The sequence below is a fragment of the Pleurodeles waltl genome, chromosome 3_1 (assembly GCF_031143425.1).
Source record: "Pleurodeles waltl isolate 20211129_DDA chromosome 3_1, aPleWal1.hap1.20221129, whole genome shotgun sequence".
Lineage (NCBI taxonomy): Eukaryota > Metazoa > Chordata > Amphibia > Caudata > Salamandridae > Pleurodeles > Pleurodeles waltl.
This window is the reverse complement of record NC_090440.1, coordinates 1281125003-1281144768: the sequence shown is the minus strand read 5'-3', so window position 1 is coordinate 1281144768 and position 19766 is coordinate 1281125003. Positions and strand designations below refer to the sequence as shown.

Here is a 19766-nt window from a genome sequence, read left to right as displayed (position 1 = left end):
TTATTAAATGTAATAAGGACTCCCCAATGTTCTTTATGAGAGGGATATGCCTCACAATAGTGAAAACTAATTTGGGAGTTTTTCACTATTAGGACATGTAAAACTTAAATGTTCATGTTCTACCTTTCAAATACACAGCACCCTACCCTTTGGACTATCCAGGGCCTACCTGGTGTCTTATATGCAATAAAATGGGAGTTTAAGGTTTGGCAAGGGGTTTAAATGCCAAGTAACCATGGCAGTGGGACACTGCATTCAAGTTGCATTGGCAAGCCTGGGACATGTTTTAAGGTGCTACCTAAGTGGGTGGCACAATAAGTGTTGCAGGTCCACTGGCAGCATTTAAGTTACATACCCTGGATATATGGTGTGCCACTCTACAAGGGACTTATGAATAAATTAAATATGCCAATTGGGTATAATCCAATTAAACCATGTTTTAGGGAGGGAGCACAAGCACCTTAGCACTGGTAAAGGGTACAGAGACCTAAGGCCAACATGTATCAGCAAAACGCTGGAAGAGGAAGGCAAAATGTTTGGGGGTGACCCTGTAGAGAAGTCTGTTTCCATCAATGTTCCTCAGGAAATAGAAGTTCAAAATCTTGCTACTGGTCCACATCCTGTTGGCTTTTGACCCTGAATATAGGATGGTGTATTTTAACTTGTTGGATGTGTACTTTCTTGTGTTTTTTCTGTGGTTCCACAGACAATAATTCCGATTTGTGGTGCAGTCAAACATTTTCAATTCACCATCCTGCCCTTTGGCTTTAACTTAGTCCCTCAGGTGTCCATAAAGATCACGGCGGTGTTTATGCCCCATCATCTTAGGTTGAGGATACACATTTTCCCATACCACGATAACTGACTCATCTGAGATACTCTTGAACCACATGCATGTAACGGTTTTCTTGCTGTACTCCCTGGGGTTCTCGATCAGCAAACCAAAATCACACCTTTAGCCTGTGCAGAGGACGCACTGTATAGGGGCCAATGGATACACTGTAGGGTCAAAGGCCTTTCTGCCTCTGCATCAGCCAGGAACTTAGCAGATGTACTCCTGCCAATCATAAGTGGTGGCTGCATCCAGGGATAACATAAGACATCTTCATCTAATGGGGCACATCATTGACAGATCTGTTTGCTACTTTCAAGACAACTTGTTGCCCAGCCTTTTGTGTCCTTCAGTTTCCTCGTTTAGGAACCCTAGGAGATCCATTCCAACTTCCCTGGGGTGAGGCCGCTGCACACATTTCCTCCTCTACTGCTGATCGCTCAGTTCCTTCAGAATGTTGAGCATGACCAGGTCCAGCTCTTCTGATAGCACCGGACAGGGCATGGAGGACCTGGTGCTCAGAGCTCCAGAGTCTCAAATATGTCCCTCTGCTTTGGCTGTCTCTTTGGGAGTGCAACCTGTTCTCAAAATGGAACAGAGACCTGTTTAAGAATCTCCACAATATAATACCTCCGTGCCTGAAAAAGAAACAGAATTAACGAGGGGGTGGATGGCATTTTGGCTGCTCACTGCCATCTTCCATTTATACTGACATTTATACTGACAATTTGTCACCAAGTGGTAGGGGAAGCATGGTGTTGATCTTCAGGCTAAGGTGTCTGATTTTTCTCAGTTTGTTTAGCATTTGTCCTATCAACATTTTTCTAGGGGCTCTGTTAAAAAGTTTCTCATGATGGGTCATTCTTTGTATTAAACTGCGTCATGCCATGGCCAAGAAGGATTCCCACTGAGGGGTTTTGGGCTCATACATTAACTGGGATGCAGGCTTGGTTTGAAGAGTTAGTATGTTAACAGTCTGAAAAGTGGACATCTGTTCAAACCTTTACAAAGCACTTCAATATCTTCTCTCAGGGAGGGTCAATTTAACCACTCACTCCCAGTATGACTTCCTGGTGTAATGTTCGCAACTTAGACCCACCTCATTGAGAAGACGCTGCTATGGTTTTTATTCACAAGGTCAGACATATGTGGTTAGAGATATCCATTAGAAGAACAAGTGACTTACATTTGGATGATGGCCTTTCTGGTGGACATCTAACCTCAAATTCCTCACTATGGGCCAGATGTAGCAACTTTAAAATTTGCGAGATGCAAAGTGCGAGTTCATGCGACTCGCAATTTGCACCTCGCAAACTGGTATGCAGTACGGTGTCTCAGACACCGACTGCAACTCGCTATGGGGTCGCAATGACCCACCTCATGAATATTCATGAGGTGGGTCGCAAATTGCGGCCCCATAGCGAGTATAGGCACTCGCAAACATGGAGGCCTGCTGTCGTCAGCAGACCTCCATGTTCGTGACTGCTTTCAATAAAGCAGTTTTTTTTTTTTAAGTGTAGCCCGTTTTCCTTAAAGGAAAACGAGCTGCATTTAAAAAAAAAACGAAACCTTTAGTTTCGGTATTTTTTCAGGGCAGGGAGTGGTCCATTGGACCACTCCCTGCCCTGAAAAAATAATTTTGGGTCCATTCACAAAGTGGAAGGGGTCCCATGGGGACCCCTTCCAATTTGCGAGTGGGTTACCATCCACTTGAAGTGGATGGTAACTGCGATACCATTTGCGACCGCGTACGCGGTCGCAAATGGTATTGCATCCCATTCAGACTCGCAAATAGGAAGGGACCACCCCTTCCTATTTGCGATTCTGAAATGCATATTGCGAGTCGGTACCGACTCGCAATATGCATTTCTGAATAGCAAAGAGGCTTTTGCGCCTCGCAAACGGCGATTTTCGCCGTTTGCGAGGCGCAAACCCTTTGCTACATCTGGCCCTATGTTCCTTCCGCTCTGTTCTGTGGAACGAACATTTTAAAAATAATATGTTTCCAAGCTAGAGCATGCTAGTGTCAATATAGTTAATTTGTTAGTAATGTTCTGCATTGGAGAGTGAAGATATTGTCACTGTATAATTTGATGTGAGTGCAAAGAGGTGTCAGCTTTGTGTGGCTCTGTGTCATCACATCCGGAGCCAGGACAAAGTCACAACATAGGATGATGGCACAGGAGCATTTACAGAAAGTGACACGGAAAACAATCTAGCACCTGAGGAGAGTCACATAGTGAGGAAACACAAAGTGAAACATTTATGATGAGATAGATTAGCTACCAGAATGAGCATTGCCGAAAGTAAGTAACTTGTTCATGAAGCTATGTGCTATTCATTCCAGGAAGCATAATTCAATTAGGGCCAAATTTAGGAAGCTATTTTGGATTTGCAAAGTGCAAAATTTACCTTTTGCGACCACAGAATGGCCTTGTGATATATACTATCCCTATTTTGCGAGTTGGTATCTGTAAATAGGGATTCAACTCGCAATTAGAAAGGGGCATGCCATGGGCATCCCGTCCTAATTTTGACTAGCAGGCCCATGTGGGATTGTTTTGTGACCATGAATGCGGTCGTAAAACAATCGCAGTTATGGTAGTAACCCATTCACAAATGGGAAGGGGTCCTCAAGGGAACCCTTCCCCCTTGTGAATGTGAGCCCGACATTTTTTCAGAGTAGGCAGTGGTCTCCCAGATCACTGCCTACTCTCAAAAAATGAAAAGGTAACTTTTAATTTTTGTTTTTTCAATACATCCTGTTTTCCTTTAAGGTAAATGGGCTACATTAAAAAAAATTGCTTTATTGACAAAGCAATGATAGACATGGTGGTCTGCTGACCCCAGCAGGCCACTATCCCTGTGATTGTTACCATTCACATATGGGTCGCAGTTTGCGACCTGACTCATGAATATTGATGAGGTAGGTTCCTTGCGACCCATTTGCGAATCGCAAACAGTGTGGTTGTACATTTTGTTTTGCGACTATCAATTTGCAAGTCGCAAAACAAAATGGTCGTATATCTGGCCCTTAGAGCTACCAGTTTGACATGAATAGCTTGCCGTACCCACGCCCCAATGTTTATAAATGTGGATCTTCCTGATCCACATACCCTCTACAGGTTGCAGTCTGTTATAGTTGGCCAATCTGTAAACTCTGTGAGAAGGACAGGAGCATGGGATTAGAATTCTACCATCATCTCCACTGTCCACTTCGCACATCCTAGAGAGGCATACATTAAATGACAAAGCACAAACAGTTTTCTTTAGATGCTATCTGAAGTGTTCCTTTGTGTTTGCAAAGGTCAGAGGTTTGTAGTAATTTAAACTGTTATTTCTCCAGCTTCTACATTTTTCCTAAACTGCTTCTTTTTTTTTTAGCTTGAACACTGGTACAGCCAAGTTCTAATCATGTATCTTTCTTTCATTTCTTTTTTCAGTTTCTGCCTTTACTGATCAGGGACAGGGTGGCTGCCCTATTGTTCATAATTGTGTATCTTTTGGTAAGTAGCTCTGAGAAGGTTAGATTTTGACTGAGGCTTGACTTGGATTATTTACATCTGATTATGGTGTAAAATTAAAAAAATATGTCCGACTATACTCTCTCTACTGGCTTTGTTATCTGTACTGCAATTCAGACTTTCATAGCTATTTTTTCTTTTGGGCCTTCAGTGAACCACTTGGGAGACCAGCATAGAGGCTTGAGTTCTGCCCATGTCATATACTAATATTTGGGGTATTTGGGGTTGCTAATTAAAATGTTGCATTTGTGACCTCTTGGACTGCACTGGCATAGCCTGAGTGTCATGGGTCCTAATGCAAGCAAACTAGACCCCCGGGTTGATACTGAAATATTGATATGAATGAGGTGCAGTGGGCCTATAATACATCTGGAGTTTGATGTCCCTGCACCTGCTGCACAAATGATAGCTATACTCCTACTTATGGTTCGTCAAGTACCTCATTCTTTTTGTCTTTCCTTCTCGACTCCCCAATTTCGTCCCTTTCTACTCTCATCTTCATCCCTGTCACATTCTCCTCACTCCCGCCTTTCCTCTGTTTCTGTGTAGGGTACACTAAGGGCCTGATTTTGATTTCAGCGGACGGGTTACTCCATCACAACGGTGACGCATATCCCATCTGCTGAAATATAAATCCAGTAGAAAATAATGGGATCTATATTTCGGCAGATGGGATATCCATCACCATTGTGACGGAGTCCGCTGAAATCTAAATCAGGCTTTAAGTATACTACAGCCCCTGATGTGCATAGTCCCATGTCCTGCTCTTTGGATCATACTCCTTGCAGTCTATAAGATGTTCCTCTGAATCATATAAGAGTCTATGATAGTCTGTAGTTTGGGCGTTTGGCATTTCAATGAGCTCATGTATATTCGTTTGATGCATAAATAGAGGAATGAAAAATGTTCTATATTTTCAGGATGAGGGAAAGTTTCATTTCCCTGGCACTAGCTTAATGCTTTCTCTACCTGGAGATAGTCTACAAACTTAGGGCCTCATTACAAGTTTGGAGGTGGGGATTACTCTGTCACAAATGTGACGGATATCCCGTAGAAAAATGCACTCCAATAGGTCCAACACTCTCTTCTAATTTTTCAGTTCCCAATTTTATAGGGTTATGGGCTACCAAAGAGGTGTGGACCCCCTTGTTTCCTCCATTTTACCATTTACCATTTATTTAATTGTTGTCAGCCTATCCGGCCATAACAATAACGCACAATAAATACCAATCCATCACACTCGGTAAAAATCGCATTAAATAAAACGTCTCAATAGAAAGAAAAAACTATACTTGAATTTTTGATTTAACATGTGCCAAAATGTATCCAATTTGCCCTGCAGTCTCATAAAACTTGGTCTATGACCACAATTTGCATAAAACTCTTAACTTATTCTAGAAAAACATTATAAATCTAAAATTGAAATATCTTATTCTGGCACTAATCATTTGGGTCCTTACGGTGCCTGCCAACAGTTTAATAGTAACCCAGGACCTAGCCCCGTTTTACAACAACCTGCACCGATTTCCCACGCTAGTAAAGCTATGGGATAACACAAGCAATTATACTTGTGCCAACTGTGGGTGCATTGATAGACATAACTTCCATGCTTCCAGTATGTAAGTTGAGACCTTTGTCACAATGTGTTTCTCGTCTGATCGCATACATAACACTTCCGCCTCATTGCACTTCCTAACTCCGTATGATCTAAAAAGTGGACGTAAATACAATTTGCGGAGTTTGAGCGTGAAGTGACATAATAAAAGGAAGTGGGATAGTGTTTCTTGGCCACCATGAAGACATGGACAACATTCTAATCTACCCGGAGGGACGGGTTGCCATCTATTGGTCACCGCCATCACTGGTAGTGTGCCCATACGAAATTTAAAATAGAGAACCCTTTTTTCTTCTCGATAAATACTGTCTATGAAAATTGCTGGTTTAAGCTCTTGGTTAAACAAAATGTAACGCTTAAATAAAGGGCTAAGTGTCTCACACATACTCTGAGTCTTTTGCTCCCAGTACGCCTTTTTTATGACAGATAAACAAGGCCTTCTGATTTCATGCCTTTTTTATGACAGATAAACTAGGCCTTCTGATTTTTCCTGGATGGAGCCAGAGGTCTTCTTCCTGGCCGATAGCAGCCAGGATGGTTGAGATGTGTTTGAACCAGGGCAATTTCCGATGGCTTTGTAGCTTCATGATGTCCATAAGTACATCTCTATATGGTTTGAGTTCCTCTTTTGCCCAAATACGGATCCAGTATCTTATTGGAGCCAGTGCAATGTAGTCCTCAACCTTTCTCATTTGTAGATCAATTCTTATTGCATTCATTGGTGTGGCAATGCCTAAACATAGTAATCGGCGTAAAAAATTATTCTCGGTTACTTGTATTGATGGAGTCTTTCTAAATCCCCAGATCTCTGCGCTATAAAGTGCTGCAGCCTTTGCTTTTGTTTTATATGCAAGCAGTGCAGAACTCACAGAATGGTTGCCTGTAGCTTTTGCGAATCTGAGTACCGCTCCAGCTTGTTGGACCAAGGAGATGTTACTTTTATAAATTTGTGGTTTCCATGTCAGTTTTTCGTCCAGTCTGCAACCCAGGTAGTCATAAGTAGCCACTCGGGCCAAAGGCTTGTTGTTTGCCCTAAAAGTCGATTGCATCGTCTGTTTTTGGTTAAGAATCATAAACTTTGTTTTCCCCTCATTGATTACCATGCTCCTTGAGGTGCAAAATGATTCAAAACCCCTAAGTAGTCGATGCATTGCTAACTCCCTTCTTGCCAGTAATACAGCGTCATCAGCAAAGAGCAGGATAGGTATACTTTCATTGGCTAGTTTTGGCACATCCAGATTTAATTTCCTCAGGTCTTGACTTACTTCATTTATATAACAATTGAATAAGGTTGGGGCCAAAACGCAGCCTTGTTTTACACCTCACTGGATTGGAATTTCTGCCGTAGAATCATTTCTCATAGTATATCTGACCCTGGCAGTATTTCCTGTATGCAGTAGAATTAACAGCCTTAAAATTTTTCCCTGTATACCCATTTCCGACAATAACTGCCATAATGTTTGGCGATTTACGCTGTCAAAGGCTGTTTGAAGATCCACAAAGACCAAATATAATGGACAATCTTTTAGGGTGGCGTATTTAGCGCAGATCATGTTCAACTTAAAAAGTTGATCTGTTGTGCTTTGGCCTCTCCTAAAACCAGCTTGATGTGTCGATATTAAATCTCCATCCTCTAGCCATTGGTCTAGGCGCAACTGAATCAGTTTGGCAAAAAAAATTCCAACACTATCAAGCAATGAGATAGGCCTGTAGTTGCACACCATGTCCCAAGGCCCTTTTTTGTGAATTGGAACAATTATTGATTTCTTCCAAGAAGTAGGGATTACCTTGTGGTGCCAAATACCGTGAATAGACGGGCTTGAGCAGGTAGCCATAACGTTAGCTGGTTACGATAAACGTCTGAAGGGATACCGTCTGGGCCTGCAGCCTTGTACGGCTTTTGGAGGAGAATAACTTGTTTAATCTCTTTCTCACTGAATTCCGGTATTAACTCCATTGCACGTGGAATGGCATGGGTTACTTGCATGGAATTTGTGCTAGGGAATTCGTTAGGGACTAATTCATTCTGGGTTTCATTTATCGATCTAACAGGCCATTTTGATGGTACTACATAGGTCATTTGAAGTGGAAATACCTTACTTGATCTTTGATTACTACCTTCCAGCCCTTGAGTAAGACTTTTTAAGTTATTAGTACTCCCGGATGCCGTCTTGACCTCTTCCTGATACAAGGCAGTAAAGTGCTTTACCCAAAGTTGTGGGTTGATATTCAGTTCTAGGTTTTTCGAAGGGCCTTCGCATCCCCACCTGGCTATCTCCCAAAACTTTTAGCAGTTTCCTGCCGATATTGCCTGCAGGAGAATTTTCCAGAGCTTATGTGGGAATATCTTCCTTTTGTATCTCAGTAATTTTTTGTACTGTTGCCTGCATTCATAAAAATGTTGCTCATTAAAGTCGTTCAAATGCCGATTCTTTAGCGCTTGTGATAGGGTGTTTTTTAGTTTCAAACACTCTTCATCGAACCAGCCCTCCATCGTATTAGGATTAGTTTGAAGATGCTTGGTCCTTTCCTTTGTTGTTTGTAATAGCAGATTATTAAAATTATGCAGGAGGGGTAAAGCTTTGTTAACTGGTAGGTTTAAAAACGTGCTGAGTGATAGCAACCAGGTTTGACTAGGTACACTTGTATAAGATTCATCCACATTTGACCTTAATATGTTTTTCCTATTTGCTCTCATGGTTATTGTTAAGCTATTTCCGTTAAATGGAGATTCAGCCTTCCCTGGGCTTGTGTCCGGATGGACTATCTCCATTAGCAATGGGTCATGGTCACTCTTGATCCTGTCCCTTATTTCCATATCGATGACATCATGCCAGACTTCGATGTTTATTGCCATGTAATCGATTATACTTTGCCTTTTTCCAGTTCGAAAGGTAGATTTGAAAGTTCTATCTGAATTTGTTCTTCCGTTTAATGTGCGGATTCCTCCTTCTATTAATGCTTCAAAGATTAATTCTCCTTTCTTGGAGTCTTGACATCGTTGGATGAGGGGCGTAGGAATGTTCCAAACGTGATCTTCCTCTACTACTTGTTCATCCCAGAGGATAGAATGGGGTTTAGTGTTGAAATCACCACATATCAGTAAAAAGGTTTTACAAAGCTGGGGAGAGCGGTTGTTCGTGTGACCTAGTGCAGGGTTCCTCCAACCCTTAGTTCTTTTGTTTAAGATTTGTTCCTTAAGGAGCCGCACACCTGGCATGACTTGGACCCGGCTAATAGGAGGGAAATACACATTTACTATTTCGAGTGACCACTCCTCATATTTTACTGCAAGCGTCTGGATTTCCTTGCTTAATACAGCATGAGTTACTACGGAGTTTCCCAGTAGTGAAGTTCTGATCCAAATGATCAGGCCTGCCGATGGTCTTCCTTTTTTTTTGTTTGATAGCAGGTGAGATGCTATAGGTCAATGGCATTAGTAGACCAAGTTTCTTGGAAGCAGCTGATGTCTTGTTGTTTAATGAATTCAACCCAGTCCTTATCTTCCATTTTACTTTTTAAGCCTGCAATGTTCCATCATAAAAATTTTAATGTGGGACTAGTTCTATCTTTTGTGTTCAACCCGTCCATTTTTTGCTACAAGCTTCTAGATGGTTGATCTTCATAATTCTGCAACTGTGGGGGATTGCCCCTGCTGTTTCTAGGGGAATTGACCAACAGACAGAACCTCATATTGCTCAGATTTATTCGTTCAGGGAATTGTTGTTGTTTGGAGCTAATTGCTCCCTGGAGTATCGAGCCAGAATTGCCTTTTACCTCTTGCCTACCCGACACGTTTTGCTTTGGAGTTTTTTCAAGAAATATTGTTGGATATGGTTCCTTTTGTGGAATAGCAGTAGATATTCCCCAGGATCTGTTCTGCTATCCAAGGTGAAGCCCAGACTGTTTGTGTTGATTCCCCGTTCTCTAATTCTTTTCCTTGTATGAATCTTACTGAGAGGAGGTCTTTAGTTGTTACGTTCTGCAAAGCTGGCAGAGAGTTGACCAAATATAGGATATTAGTCCTATTTAGGATGTCATGACTTCCTCTTGAGGAGTACTCGGGGATAAACGTGATCGTGGCTTCAAGCTCTTTAGTTATTTCAGTGCGGATCTCGGTATGCCCGCCACCTCCCTGCGACCGCCTTCCTTGAAGTTGATTATCTTCTTTTTCTTTGGTATAAGTGGTAGCTGCCCAGCTAGTCAATGTTCGTTCTACCTGGCCTTTTTCCCTCCCAAGTTGAAACTCTTTGTTCCTATGTTCTTCATAAGGTTGCCTTTTTGGAGGCCAATTATCCCTTTTTCCTTTAGTTTCCAGGTCAAGCACTGGGCGCTGTAGGGCAAGCAGATCAGTGACCCACCCAAGCTGGCTACTGAGGTTGTGGTTTCCAGGGCTAACCTGAGAGCAGTATTTTACTTTTGTCCGAGGTGCGGGAACCGGGGCTATTGTATTGTCCACACACATGGTTGTTCTTATACTTTGTTCACTTCCTATGCACTCCGGGCTCTCTGCCCTTCTGCTTTCACTTTTGCTGTTTTCTTGTTCTACCCCCTCAGTAATGGAGTTCGGAGGCTGCTGGGGTTTTCCATAGTGGTCTCCTACTGTATTTAAGTAATGTACCTGAGCTGAGTGTTCTATTTTTATAGCTGGGAGGTACTTGTCGATGCCGGTACTTAATTTTGATGTCTCTGGGCTCCATTTGGGTTGTCCATTGACTAGGGAGTTGTTTGCCTCATTTGTCCCATGATTTGCACCTGGATCTTTTTCTGACCTCCTTCCTTTATCTAAGTCATGCCCAGATGCTTGGTATCCCCTGGGGCCAATGGGTATACGGTTTATATGGGAATGGTGAGTGCAGCTTTTGTCGCACAGTAATCCGGGATTTTTATTTGTAAAGTTAATGTCTTTGTCAGTAGGTTTCTCGGGTCTCTCTGACTTAATGTTTTGATCTCTATGCTGCTGTTGGGCAGACTCGTCACCTGTGTTCCTGGTTTGCCCTGTTGGGCTTGCCTGTTGTGGCATATTTGGAGCTTTTTTATTTCCTATAGCTTTTTTCCATGTGTTTTTCCATCTACCTATTGGTTGAGGCCTTTTGCTCGGGGTCCCTTTTCTACTGTATTTGAGGCTTTGATTCCAGGTACAGGACTTCCGTTGATTCTCTCCGTCTTGTCTATATAGGTTTTTGTGTCTGGGCAATTCTCTCGTCCTGGGCCAGAGGGCCCTTCTCTATCTTCTCTGTCTATTGGCCTTTCAGTTAACTGGATTCTGTTTCTGCTGACTCGTGATTGCACACCTGTGTGCTTTTGAGGCTATATTTGTAATCTTCGATTATGTCTTTGATTACTTTCGGGACTTCCAGTAATTTTTCCAGCAGTGGGCCACAGGCTTGCCTATCCATCTTGTCCATTTTGTCAGCCACTGCCTTGTGCAACAGGTTTTCCCTTATTACGCCCTCTACTAAGGCCATCCTGTAATCTATAGTCTGTATTGAGGTTGTAAATTGTTTAGTCAGCTCAAGTTGATCGTCAAATTTTTGAGACTGGACCATGATCGTTGTTGCAATTAAGTCCAATGTTGTACATATAACTTTCATGATGCTAAGAATTGGTTGGTCTAATGAGAGATCATCTCTGTTTCCCCAAGTTTTCCCACTTTGCTCATTAATTATCTGGCCTTCTGAATTCTTATCGTCCTCTCCTCTGTGGCCTTGTATTATACTACCTTCCAGGAAGTTTAGATCTTCCGATGTTATACTGTTTAATTGGGGCTCTATATTGCCAATTACGGAGTTGTCAGGTGAGGAAAGCTCCAGACTAAAGGAACTACTATTGAGTCTGCACAGCGTTAAATTAGTTTTTACAGTTTTTACAGTTTGGCTTTTGCGATGAAGCAGTGGCGCTGAAAGCTTATGGGTCTGTTTTGGTGGTAATTGTTCTGTTTAAAGACCCTTTACGTTTTGGGGTACTATAAGTTCTGCTTAGGCACATCGTGGTGGGAATGTTAGTGGGAAGCTCCCAGAATTTAATGGTCCCATTTGGGCTTCGGGATAAGGTGATTCATCGCCATTTCTTTGCTTTCCCGGAAAATTGCCCCACTCTGGGAAATTATTTGACTCCACTTCGCCATCCCCGAGGGAGTTATTCATTGGACAGGGTAGTTGCGATGATCGAGCAGATCGTGGCTGGGATAGGCAAGTATCCTGATGCCCGGTCTCTGAAAGCTCTAGTTCACCCCCCCGTTATTGCCACCTTTTTCCCCCGATGACTGTAATGGGAGGTCACTAGCTTTGGAGCTTTGCATCTGCAGCCGATCAGTATTTAGGTTCACTTAATTAGATTAGTTAGTGATGGTGTTTATCTTTGGTTTAGTTTTCCATACTCCTCTGGTCCCACCTGGGCCTGGGTGCATAGGTGTATACTGTTGTCTCCTACTCGGAGGACTTGCAAGGCCCCCCACAGTTTCTCCTGCATTCAGTATTACACACCCCATTTCATCGGAGTCAGTATAGGCTAGCAGCAGAGGCCCTGGCGCCACTTCAGGTGTCCCACCCAACTCTTCTCCGGATTCACTTTCGTCGGCGGGAATCCCGATTTGGACACCCTCTGCTGTGACCTCTTCTTGATTTATAAATTCCCCTTGGGATAACTGAGTGGTTCCAGGGTCCTGGTCCTGGTCTAATCCCAGATCTTGTGAACTGTTGGGTTCCTGCTCTGATCTTTGGAATTTCGCTAGGTGAACGAGTACCTCGTTGGCCTCCCTGGCCTTCTTTGTTTTTCCTCTTGTTCCAACCATCTTAGGGGGCTTCACCGTCCTCCGTGCCCCCCTTGGTTCCTTACTGAATCTTTAGGAATGACTTTTATTATTATTGTTGCTAATGTCTTGTTATATCTCTTTTTTTTTTTTTTTTAACTCTTGCTGTGTGGATAGACCAGCAACTTCAGTGGTTTCTAGTCTCTGTAGATTGTTCTCTAAGATGTAAAATGCTTTTGCGGAGGCACACAATATACACACAATATGCTGCACACAAAAGCGCAGTACACGAATGGTGTCTATCCCTCCGGCACCATTAACATCTGCTCCTCTGGTCCTCCTCTGATCCTCTCCGCCCCCCCCCCCCTAGATACTGGTCTCAAATGTCTTAAGTTAGATTAATAGAGAAATAGCAGGTAAATAACAGGTGAATGACAGGTTGGTAGGGCTCTTACTTGCGTTGGTTTATGCAGTCCACTCGCAATCACTGGATCCACCGGGGTCTAGAGTCACCTAGAGTCCCCTCTTTTCCAGTTCTTCATTTATTTTCCTGTCTCCAATCTCCTGAACACCAACTCCTCCCCAGGGCTCGGAGGCGACGTAGACCAAGCAACCACCAGCCACCAACCGGACCAACCAGACCACCAGCAGCGCCAGATCCGAGGCTAGAGCTGAGGCAGGGGTGGGGCTGGGCGAGGCAAGGGTGACAAAATACCGGCACTAGGGCTGGAGCCGGAGCTGGAGCGGAGGACAGAAGCGGGGGATGGCCAAGTGCCCAAAAGGTGACCCGCATGGCAAGATCCGGCCAGGGTACGGCAGGAGCAACGGGACCCCCCCCGGATCAACCGGTCTGCGGGGCAGGGCAGCAGAACTCCTTCTGGCGCTCCTTCTGGCCCAGTCCGCGCCAAAACAGCTAAACCAGCACTGGAAGGGAGCAGGGGGGGCTGCCTCAGCCGGAACACACACCGGCGAAAAAGCAGTCCTCCCGGGTAGCTGCACCCTCAAACCGCCGCAGCAGCGCGTCTCCGCGGTCAGCGGCTCGCACTCCCGCAGCCAAGCAAATCCAAGACGCGAGCCACTCGCACCAGCGTACAGCGTCCAACATTCTGCCAATTGAGAACTTCCTGGCTTCTCCGTCAGCCAACGTTTACGCAGTCAGTACCAAGTGCCTTGTTTCCTCAATATAGGTATATAAGGCTGCAACAAGGTATTGGTAGATCCATTTTTTATTTCAAGTTGATAGTCCAAATCTTCACATCGCAACAGGATTTTAAGAAGCACGTTGAGCCAAGTAATTGAACCCTGTAGATATTTATTGTCAAATACATAGAGAGCAACAACAGCCGACTCATGTTTCACTCACCTGGGGCTTTCTCAAGGCTGCAAGAATACAAATAGAGAGCAACAACAGCCGACACATGTTTCACTCACCTGGGGCTTTCTCAAGGCTGCAAGAATACAAAAAGCAATTAGAGAAAGAAACCCTTCTTTTTGGAGGAGAAAAGGAAAAGTTTGAAATATCACCCAGAGTGCAAAGAAAAAGTCAAACTTTTCGGAGAAGCAATCATCTCCATAAGATATACTTGTCTCTCAGAGTAGACTCATTTCAAAAGTGAAACCAGTATGGAATTAATTTGTAGGTGAGTGCTTGAAAGTGACTAGAAGAGAAATATGCATTTATTCCAGAGAGAGGAAAAAGAGGAAGATCGATGCAGCCAAGATCACCCACTTGTGTTAGATTGAAACCCAGGAGTTAAACCAGGTAAACTCTGTCCTGTGTTGGTATTTTTCTACAATTTTTCCAAGAATAAAATCGAAGAGAAGTGACCAAGATGATATTCTAAGAGAAGTGACCAAGATAATAATAAGAGTTAAAAGTGATCAAGAAATAATCCAAGAGTGTCCAATGAATGAGCCTTCCACCCATGCAGATTTCAGCAGAATTAATAAATATCTATTCAACTGTTCTTAAGAAGAAATCCATTTTGACAGTTCCTTATCCTAAGCACACAGACAGACGAGCATGCACACAGGACAACACACAGGAGTGGCACAGGCAAACACAAGCACCACACATCATCCCACATGCAGTCACGCAAACACCATTCAGATGCAGGCATACCAACATCCACAATTTCCACTGTGTCTCCCTCCTAGTCCTCCACCTCCCTCCCAGTTTCGTCTACACTCACACCTGCATGCACTACATCCTCATCCACTACCGGCATCACCACCACACCTAGCAGAACATACACCTCACGAGCAGACACCTCCACTACAGCCATGCACACGTCCCCTGTGTCCTCTCCCGCCGTGTCTGTCACCCCCCTCCCAAGGTACACAAACGCAAGCACTCAGACACCCAACAGCTATCCACCTCACAACAGCATCCAGCCCATGCACCAATCCCTCTTCCTCCACTCCCAAACCTTCTCCCTCTTGCCACCCCAATGTCTCTAAATAGATTTTCCTTTCCACCATTGACCTCTTCCCTACCCGTCCATCCCCCTGTCCTTCACGTCTGGACAGGGTGGCAAAAACTCAGACAAGCACCTCGGCCACCCAGTCCACGGGCCCAGTAGTCTCCACACCCACTCGTGGTGGGAAAGGATCCAGGGCACCAGGCAGCTTCAAGGAAAGGGTGCCTGCCCCAGCTGCTGCCCGGAAGGGCAAGGAGCCTACCCCAAGTGCTGCCAGGAAGGGCAAGGAGCCTGCCCCAAGTGCTGCCAGGAAAGGCAAGGAGCCATCCCCAGCTGCTGACAGGAAGGGCAATGGACAGATGGAGCCCCCACCACCAACCATGGTTGTGCAGCCAGCTGAGGTTGCAGAGGATGGGCTGATGCCTCCCCCCCACCACCAGCAGCAGCACCACCACCAGCAGTGGGCAGCCGTCCGAGGCTCTAGGGGATGGGCCGGAGCCTCCCCCCACCACCACCAGCAACAACAGAAGCACCACCACCAGCAACGGGCAGCTGTCGAAGGCTGCAGGGGATGGGCTGTAGCCTCCCCCACCACCAGCAGCAGCGCCAGCAGCACCACCACTGAGCAGCCATCACCGCCAGTGGACGGTATGTAGTCCTGCCTCCATGGGCTGCTGTGCGGCCTGCCCCATGCAAATCTTGTGGGTATGACACCCAGCTGAGAGACTGTGACCCTGCACTCCCCAGGAACAGAAGCACAGGGCACGATGCCCCTTCCAGAACTAGTGGGTAAGACACCCACCAACCCCAGCCTCCCCAGAAACAGAAGCACAGGGCACGATGCCAGCTCCAGAATCAGTGGGTAAGACACCCACCAACCCCAGCCTCCCCAGGATCCGTAGCGCAGGGCATGATGCCCCCTCCAGAACCAGTGGGTAAGACACCCACCAACCCCAGCCTCCCCAAGATCAGAAACACAGGGCACGATGCCCTCTCCAGAACCAGTTTGGAAGACACCCACATGCGAGACTGTGGCCTTGCACTCCCCAGGACAAAGCACAGGGCATGTTGCCCCCTCCAGAGCATATGGGCAAGTCATCCACTTGAGAGACTGTGGCCTGGCACTACCCAGGACCAAGCACAGGGCATGTTTCCCCCTCCAGGGCATGTGGGCAAGTCACCCACTTGAGAGACTGTGGCTTTGCACTACCCAGGACCAAGCACAGGGCATTTTGCCCCCTCCAGAGCATGTGGGCAAGTCACCCACTTGAGAGACTGTGGCCTTGCACTCCCCAAGACCAAGCACACGGCATGTTGCCCCCTCCAGAGCATGTGGGCAAGGCACCCACTTGAGAGACTGTGGCTTTGCACTCCCAAGGGTCAAGCACAGGGCATGTTGCCCCGTCCAGAGCATGTGGGAAAGTCACCCACTTGAGAGACTGTGGCTTTGCACTCCCCAGGACCAAGCACAGGGCATGTTGCCCACTCCAGAACCAGTGGTCTTGTTTCATCTGCCGGCTGAGGTGCCCCGCCTCCCGTCCCCCTGAGATTCCTGCCTATTTTCCAACTGATGCCCCTGCAGTGTTCTCTCTGTGTTGGTGCGCATGACAAGTGGGGCCTTGGACCTTCCCCTGTGGCCCTGTGACCCACGCACGAGTACTGGGCAGTGTCCCTTGAACTGTACATATGTTTATACCATTACATTGCATTTTTGTATTTCTACTGTGTTGTTACTATTACTCTCACTTGTGCACATTCCTGTAGTCCTTGCATTATTCCTCAGGGGTACGGGGTAAATATGTTTTATTACTGCAGCTGATTGTGTGTATAGTGTTGGGGGTGAGGGTGGGGGTGGTGCGTGTGTGTGTCACTCTCTTTTTCCTCCCTAGGCAGCTGTACTCACCGTGGTCGTCTTCGCAATCATTGTTGTTCATGGTGGAGCAGGACATAGAAAATCATAGGAATATTTGAAGTTAGGGCTCCATGGCGGCGTGGTTCTTCCCTGTGTCTCCAAATGTGAGTCCTTTCCCTTCTGTGCAATGTTTCCATCAGGCTTTTGATGTTGTTGGTACTGCTCCAGAAAAGGTGGCGGATTGATGTGTCTTAATATGGTGGGCGGAACATTGACTTCCGCCTGGCTGTAGGTGGCTACCGCCGTGGTGCCTGTTGTTTCCCCCTTGGCGGTCGGTGTGGTAAAGTGGCTGTCCATCTGAGTTGTCACCTCCATGGCCATTATTTGGCGGTGGATACCCCCAGCATGTTGACGGTATTACTGCCACTTTATCACCGACCGCCAAGGTTGTAATGAGGGCCTTTGATTGACACATATACATTCCCTGTGTGACATATAAATTGTTGAATCAGCAACAACAGTCTACAATAACATTGGGGAGGGTAAGACTAAGAAACCCTCAGGACTCAAAATGAACAATAACTGGCAAATCCTATGGGTCTGATCCTTTCCAGCTGGTGAAATGGTTGCTTTTTTTTGCTAGACATTGCCACAAAAAAAGAAAAAGAAAAAAGAAAACATTCAACCACCTAAATGTGATGGCCTTATGCATGCAATAACATGTTAAATTACCAAAAATCATCATTGCATTTAATTCTAATAGCCACTATGCTTTCTTCTTAGCAGGCAAGTGTATAATAGCCATAGACATTTGTTTTAGGGGCTGATTATGAGTTTGGCAGACTACGAGTTTTCTACTGGGCTGACCAGTGGTCAGCCCCTCGGAAAATGGGTGGCGACATTGGACTCAGCTCCACATGAAGCCGAGTCCAATGCCATCGCACACGGGGCCCTCCTAGCGCCCTCGGAATACGCAGACAGTGCACATTCCGACAGTGCTAGGGAGGGGGATCCCCAGCACTTGTTCTCCACCAACCTTTTTATGGCGGTTTAACTGCCATGAAAAGCCTGGCGGAGAACATGGTTGTAATCAGCACAGTGGTGCTGACTTCCGCGCAGCCGTGGCTGATTGCAACCATGACTCCCGTCATCCCATCAGGATCACTGATCCTGGTGGAGACAGTAGTTGTAGGAGGCCTGCCTGGTTTGTAGTGGGTACCTTGGGTACTTACACCAGGTCCAGTTATCCCTTGTTAGGGAATGTAGTAGTGTTCTAGCAGCTTAGGCTGATAGAGGTAGCTGTAGCAGAGCAGCTTAGGCTGAACTAGGATACATGCAAAAATCATACAATATCACTTATAGTTACACAGTATTTATACACAAGTAAAGACAATACTCGGGGGTCATTACAACCCTGGCGGACGGTGTTAAAGCTGCGGAAATACCGCAAACCGGCCGGCGGATAAAAAAAGAGAATCATGACCCTGGCGGAAACCGCCAACAAAGACAGCCACTTTAACACACCGCCCGCCACGGCGGTACAGACAAACAGCGCGGCGGTCACCGCCAACAGACAGACGGGAGACAATGTACCGCCCATAGTATCACAACACACCAATCCGCCACCTTTTCCGGGGCCGATTCTCCGTGGATAAAAACACTCACCTCAACACACTCCACGAGGAACGACAAATCCTACCTGCCCTTGTCTTTCTGCTCCTCTACGACCAACAGCGACGTAGGCGCAGAAGATACCGGTGAGTACTGCATCTACGACATGGGGAAGGGGAGAGGCAAAAGTTAGGGGGACACCCACCAAACACCCCCACCCTCGCATATCACAACATACACACCAATGCAGTCAAAAATATCACATGAACAACCAACAATCCCCCCGGAAGAATGCAAAGACAAAGCGAATTGCGGTCAAACATTATAATGTGCCAATATACATGTCATACAAAAATATACTGATATATATCTCAAAATCTGTCATAATTATATATCCAATACAAGAAGTAGTGCAGATATGTACACAATAATGTCCGTGCACCAACAGTCCAAAACTGCATGGGCGAGGCCCACAATAGATACCTGACCAAAATTGAGAGAACACTGCCGGGGCATCAGATAGAAACACTACAGGCACCTCAGGGGGAAGGGAAGGGGGGGCACCTCAGCCACATGAATGCGAAGCCAGATCCACGACGGGGCTCCATGCCCACTGTGCCATCCTGGGGAGTGCAAAGCCACAGTCTCACAAGTCTTTACAGTGGGTGGGTTGCCCACTGTGCCATCCTGGGGAGTGCAAAGCCACAGTCTCACAAGTCTTTACAGTGGGTGGGTTGCCCACTAGACCATCCTGGGGAATGCAAAGCCACATTTTCGCAAGTAGATGCAGTTCTCTACTGGTACTGGGTGGGACTGGTGCACAGACTGGATGAGTCTCCGCGTGAAAGTTCCTGTCCTGTCACTGTCCCAGCTGCACATGGGATAAGGATGCCTGATGTGGCAGCCTATTCATACCCACACAGTGTTTGCCTTGTTCAGCGGTCTTCACCATGCCGGTCTTTGCCCTGTTCAGCGGTGCTTTGCCATGGCGGTCTATGGACTGTTCAGCGGTCTTCACCATGGCAGTCTTTGCCTTGTTCAGCGGTCTTCACCATGGCAGTCTTTGCCTTGTTCAGCGGTCTTCACCATGGCGGTCTTTCCCCTGTTCAGCCGTCTTCACCATGGCGGTCTTTGCCCTGTTCAGCGGTGCTTTGCCATGGC

The 19766-nt window shown here is 45.9% G+C and overlaps 1 protein-coding gene across 1 annotated transcript in view; it reads left to right on the top strand.

The window, feature by feature from the left end:
- LOC138283572 (putative leucine-rich repeat-containing protein DDB_G0290503) overlaps nucleotides 1-19766 on the top strand; it is a 511080-nt gene that overhangs the window by 154274 nt on the left and 337040 nt on the right. Inside the window, exon 4 of the mRNA XM_069221509.1 lies at nucleotides 4276-4338. Within this exon, the coding sequence (XP_069077610.1) occupies nucleotides 4276-4338 (63 nt within the window). The remainder of the gene's footprint in view (nucleotides 1-4275; nucleotides 4339-19766) is intronic.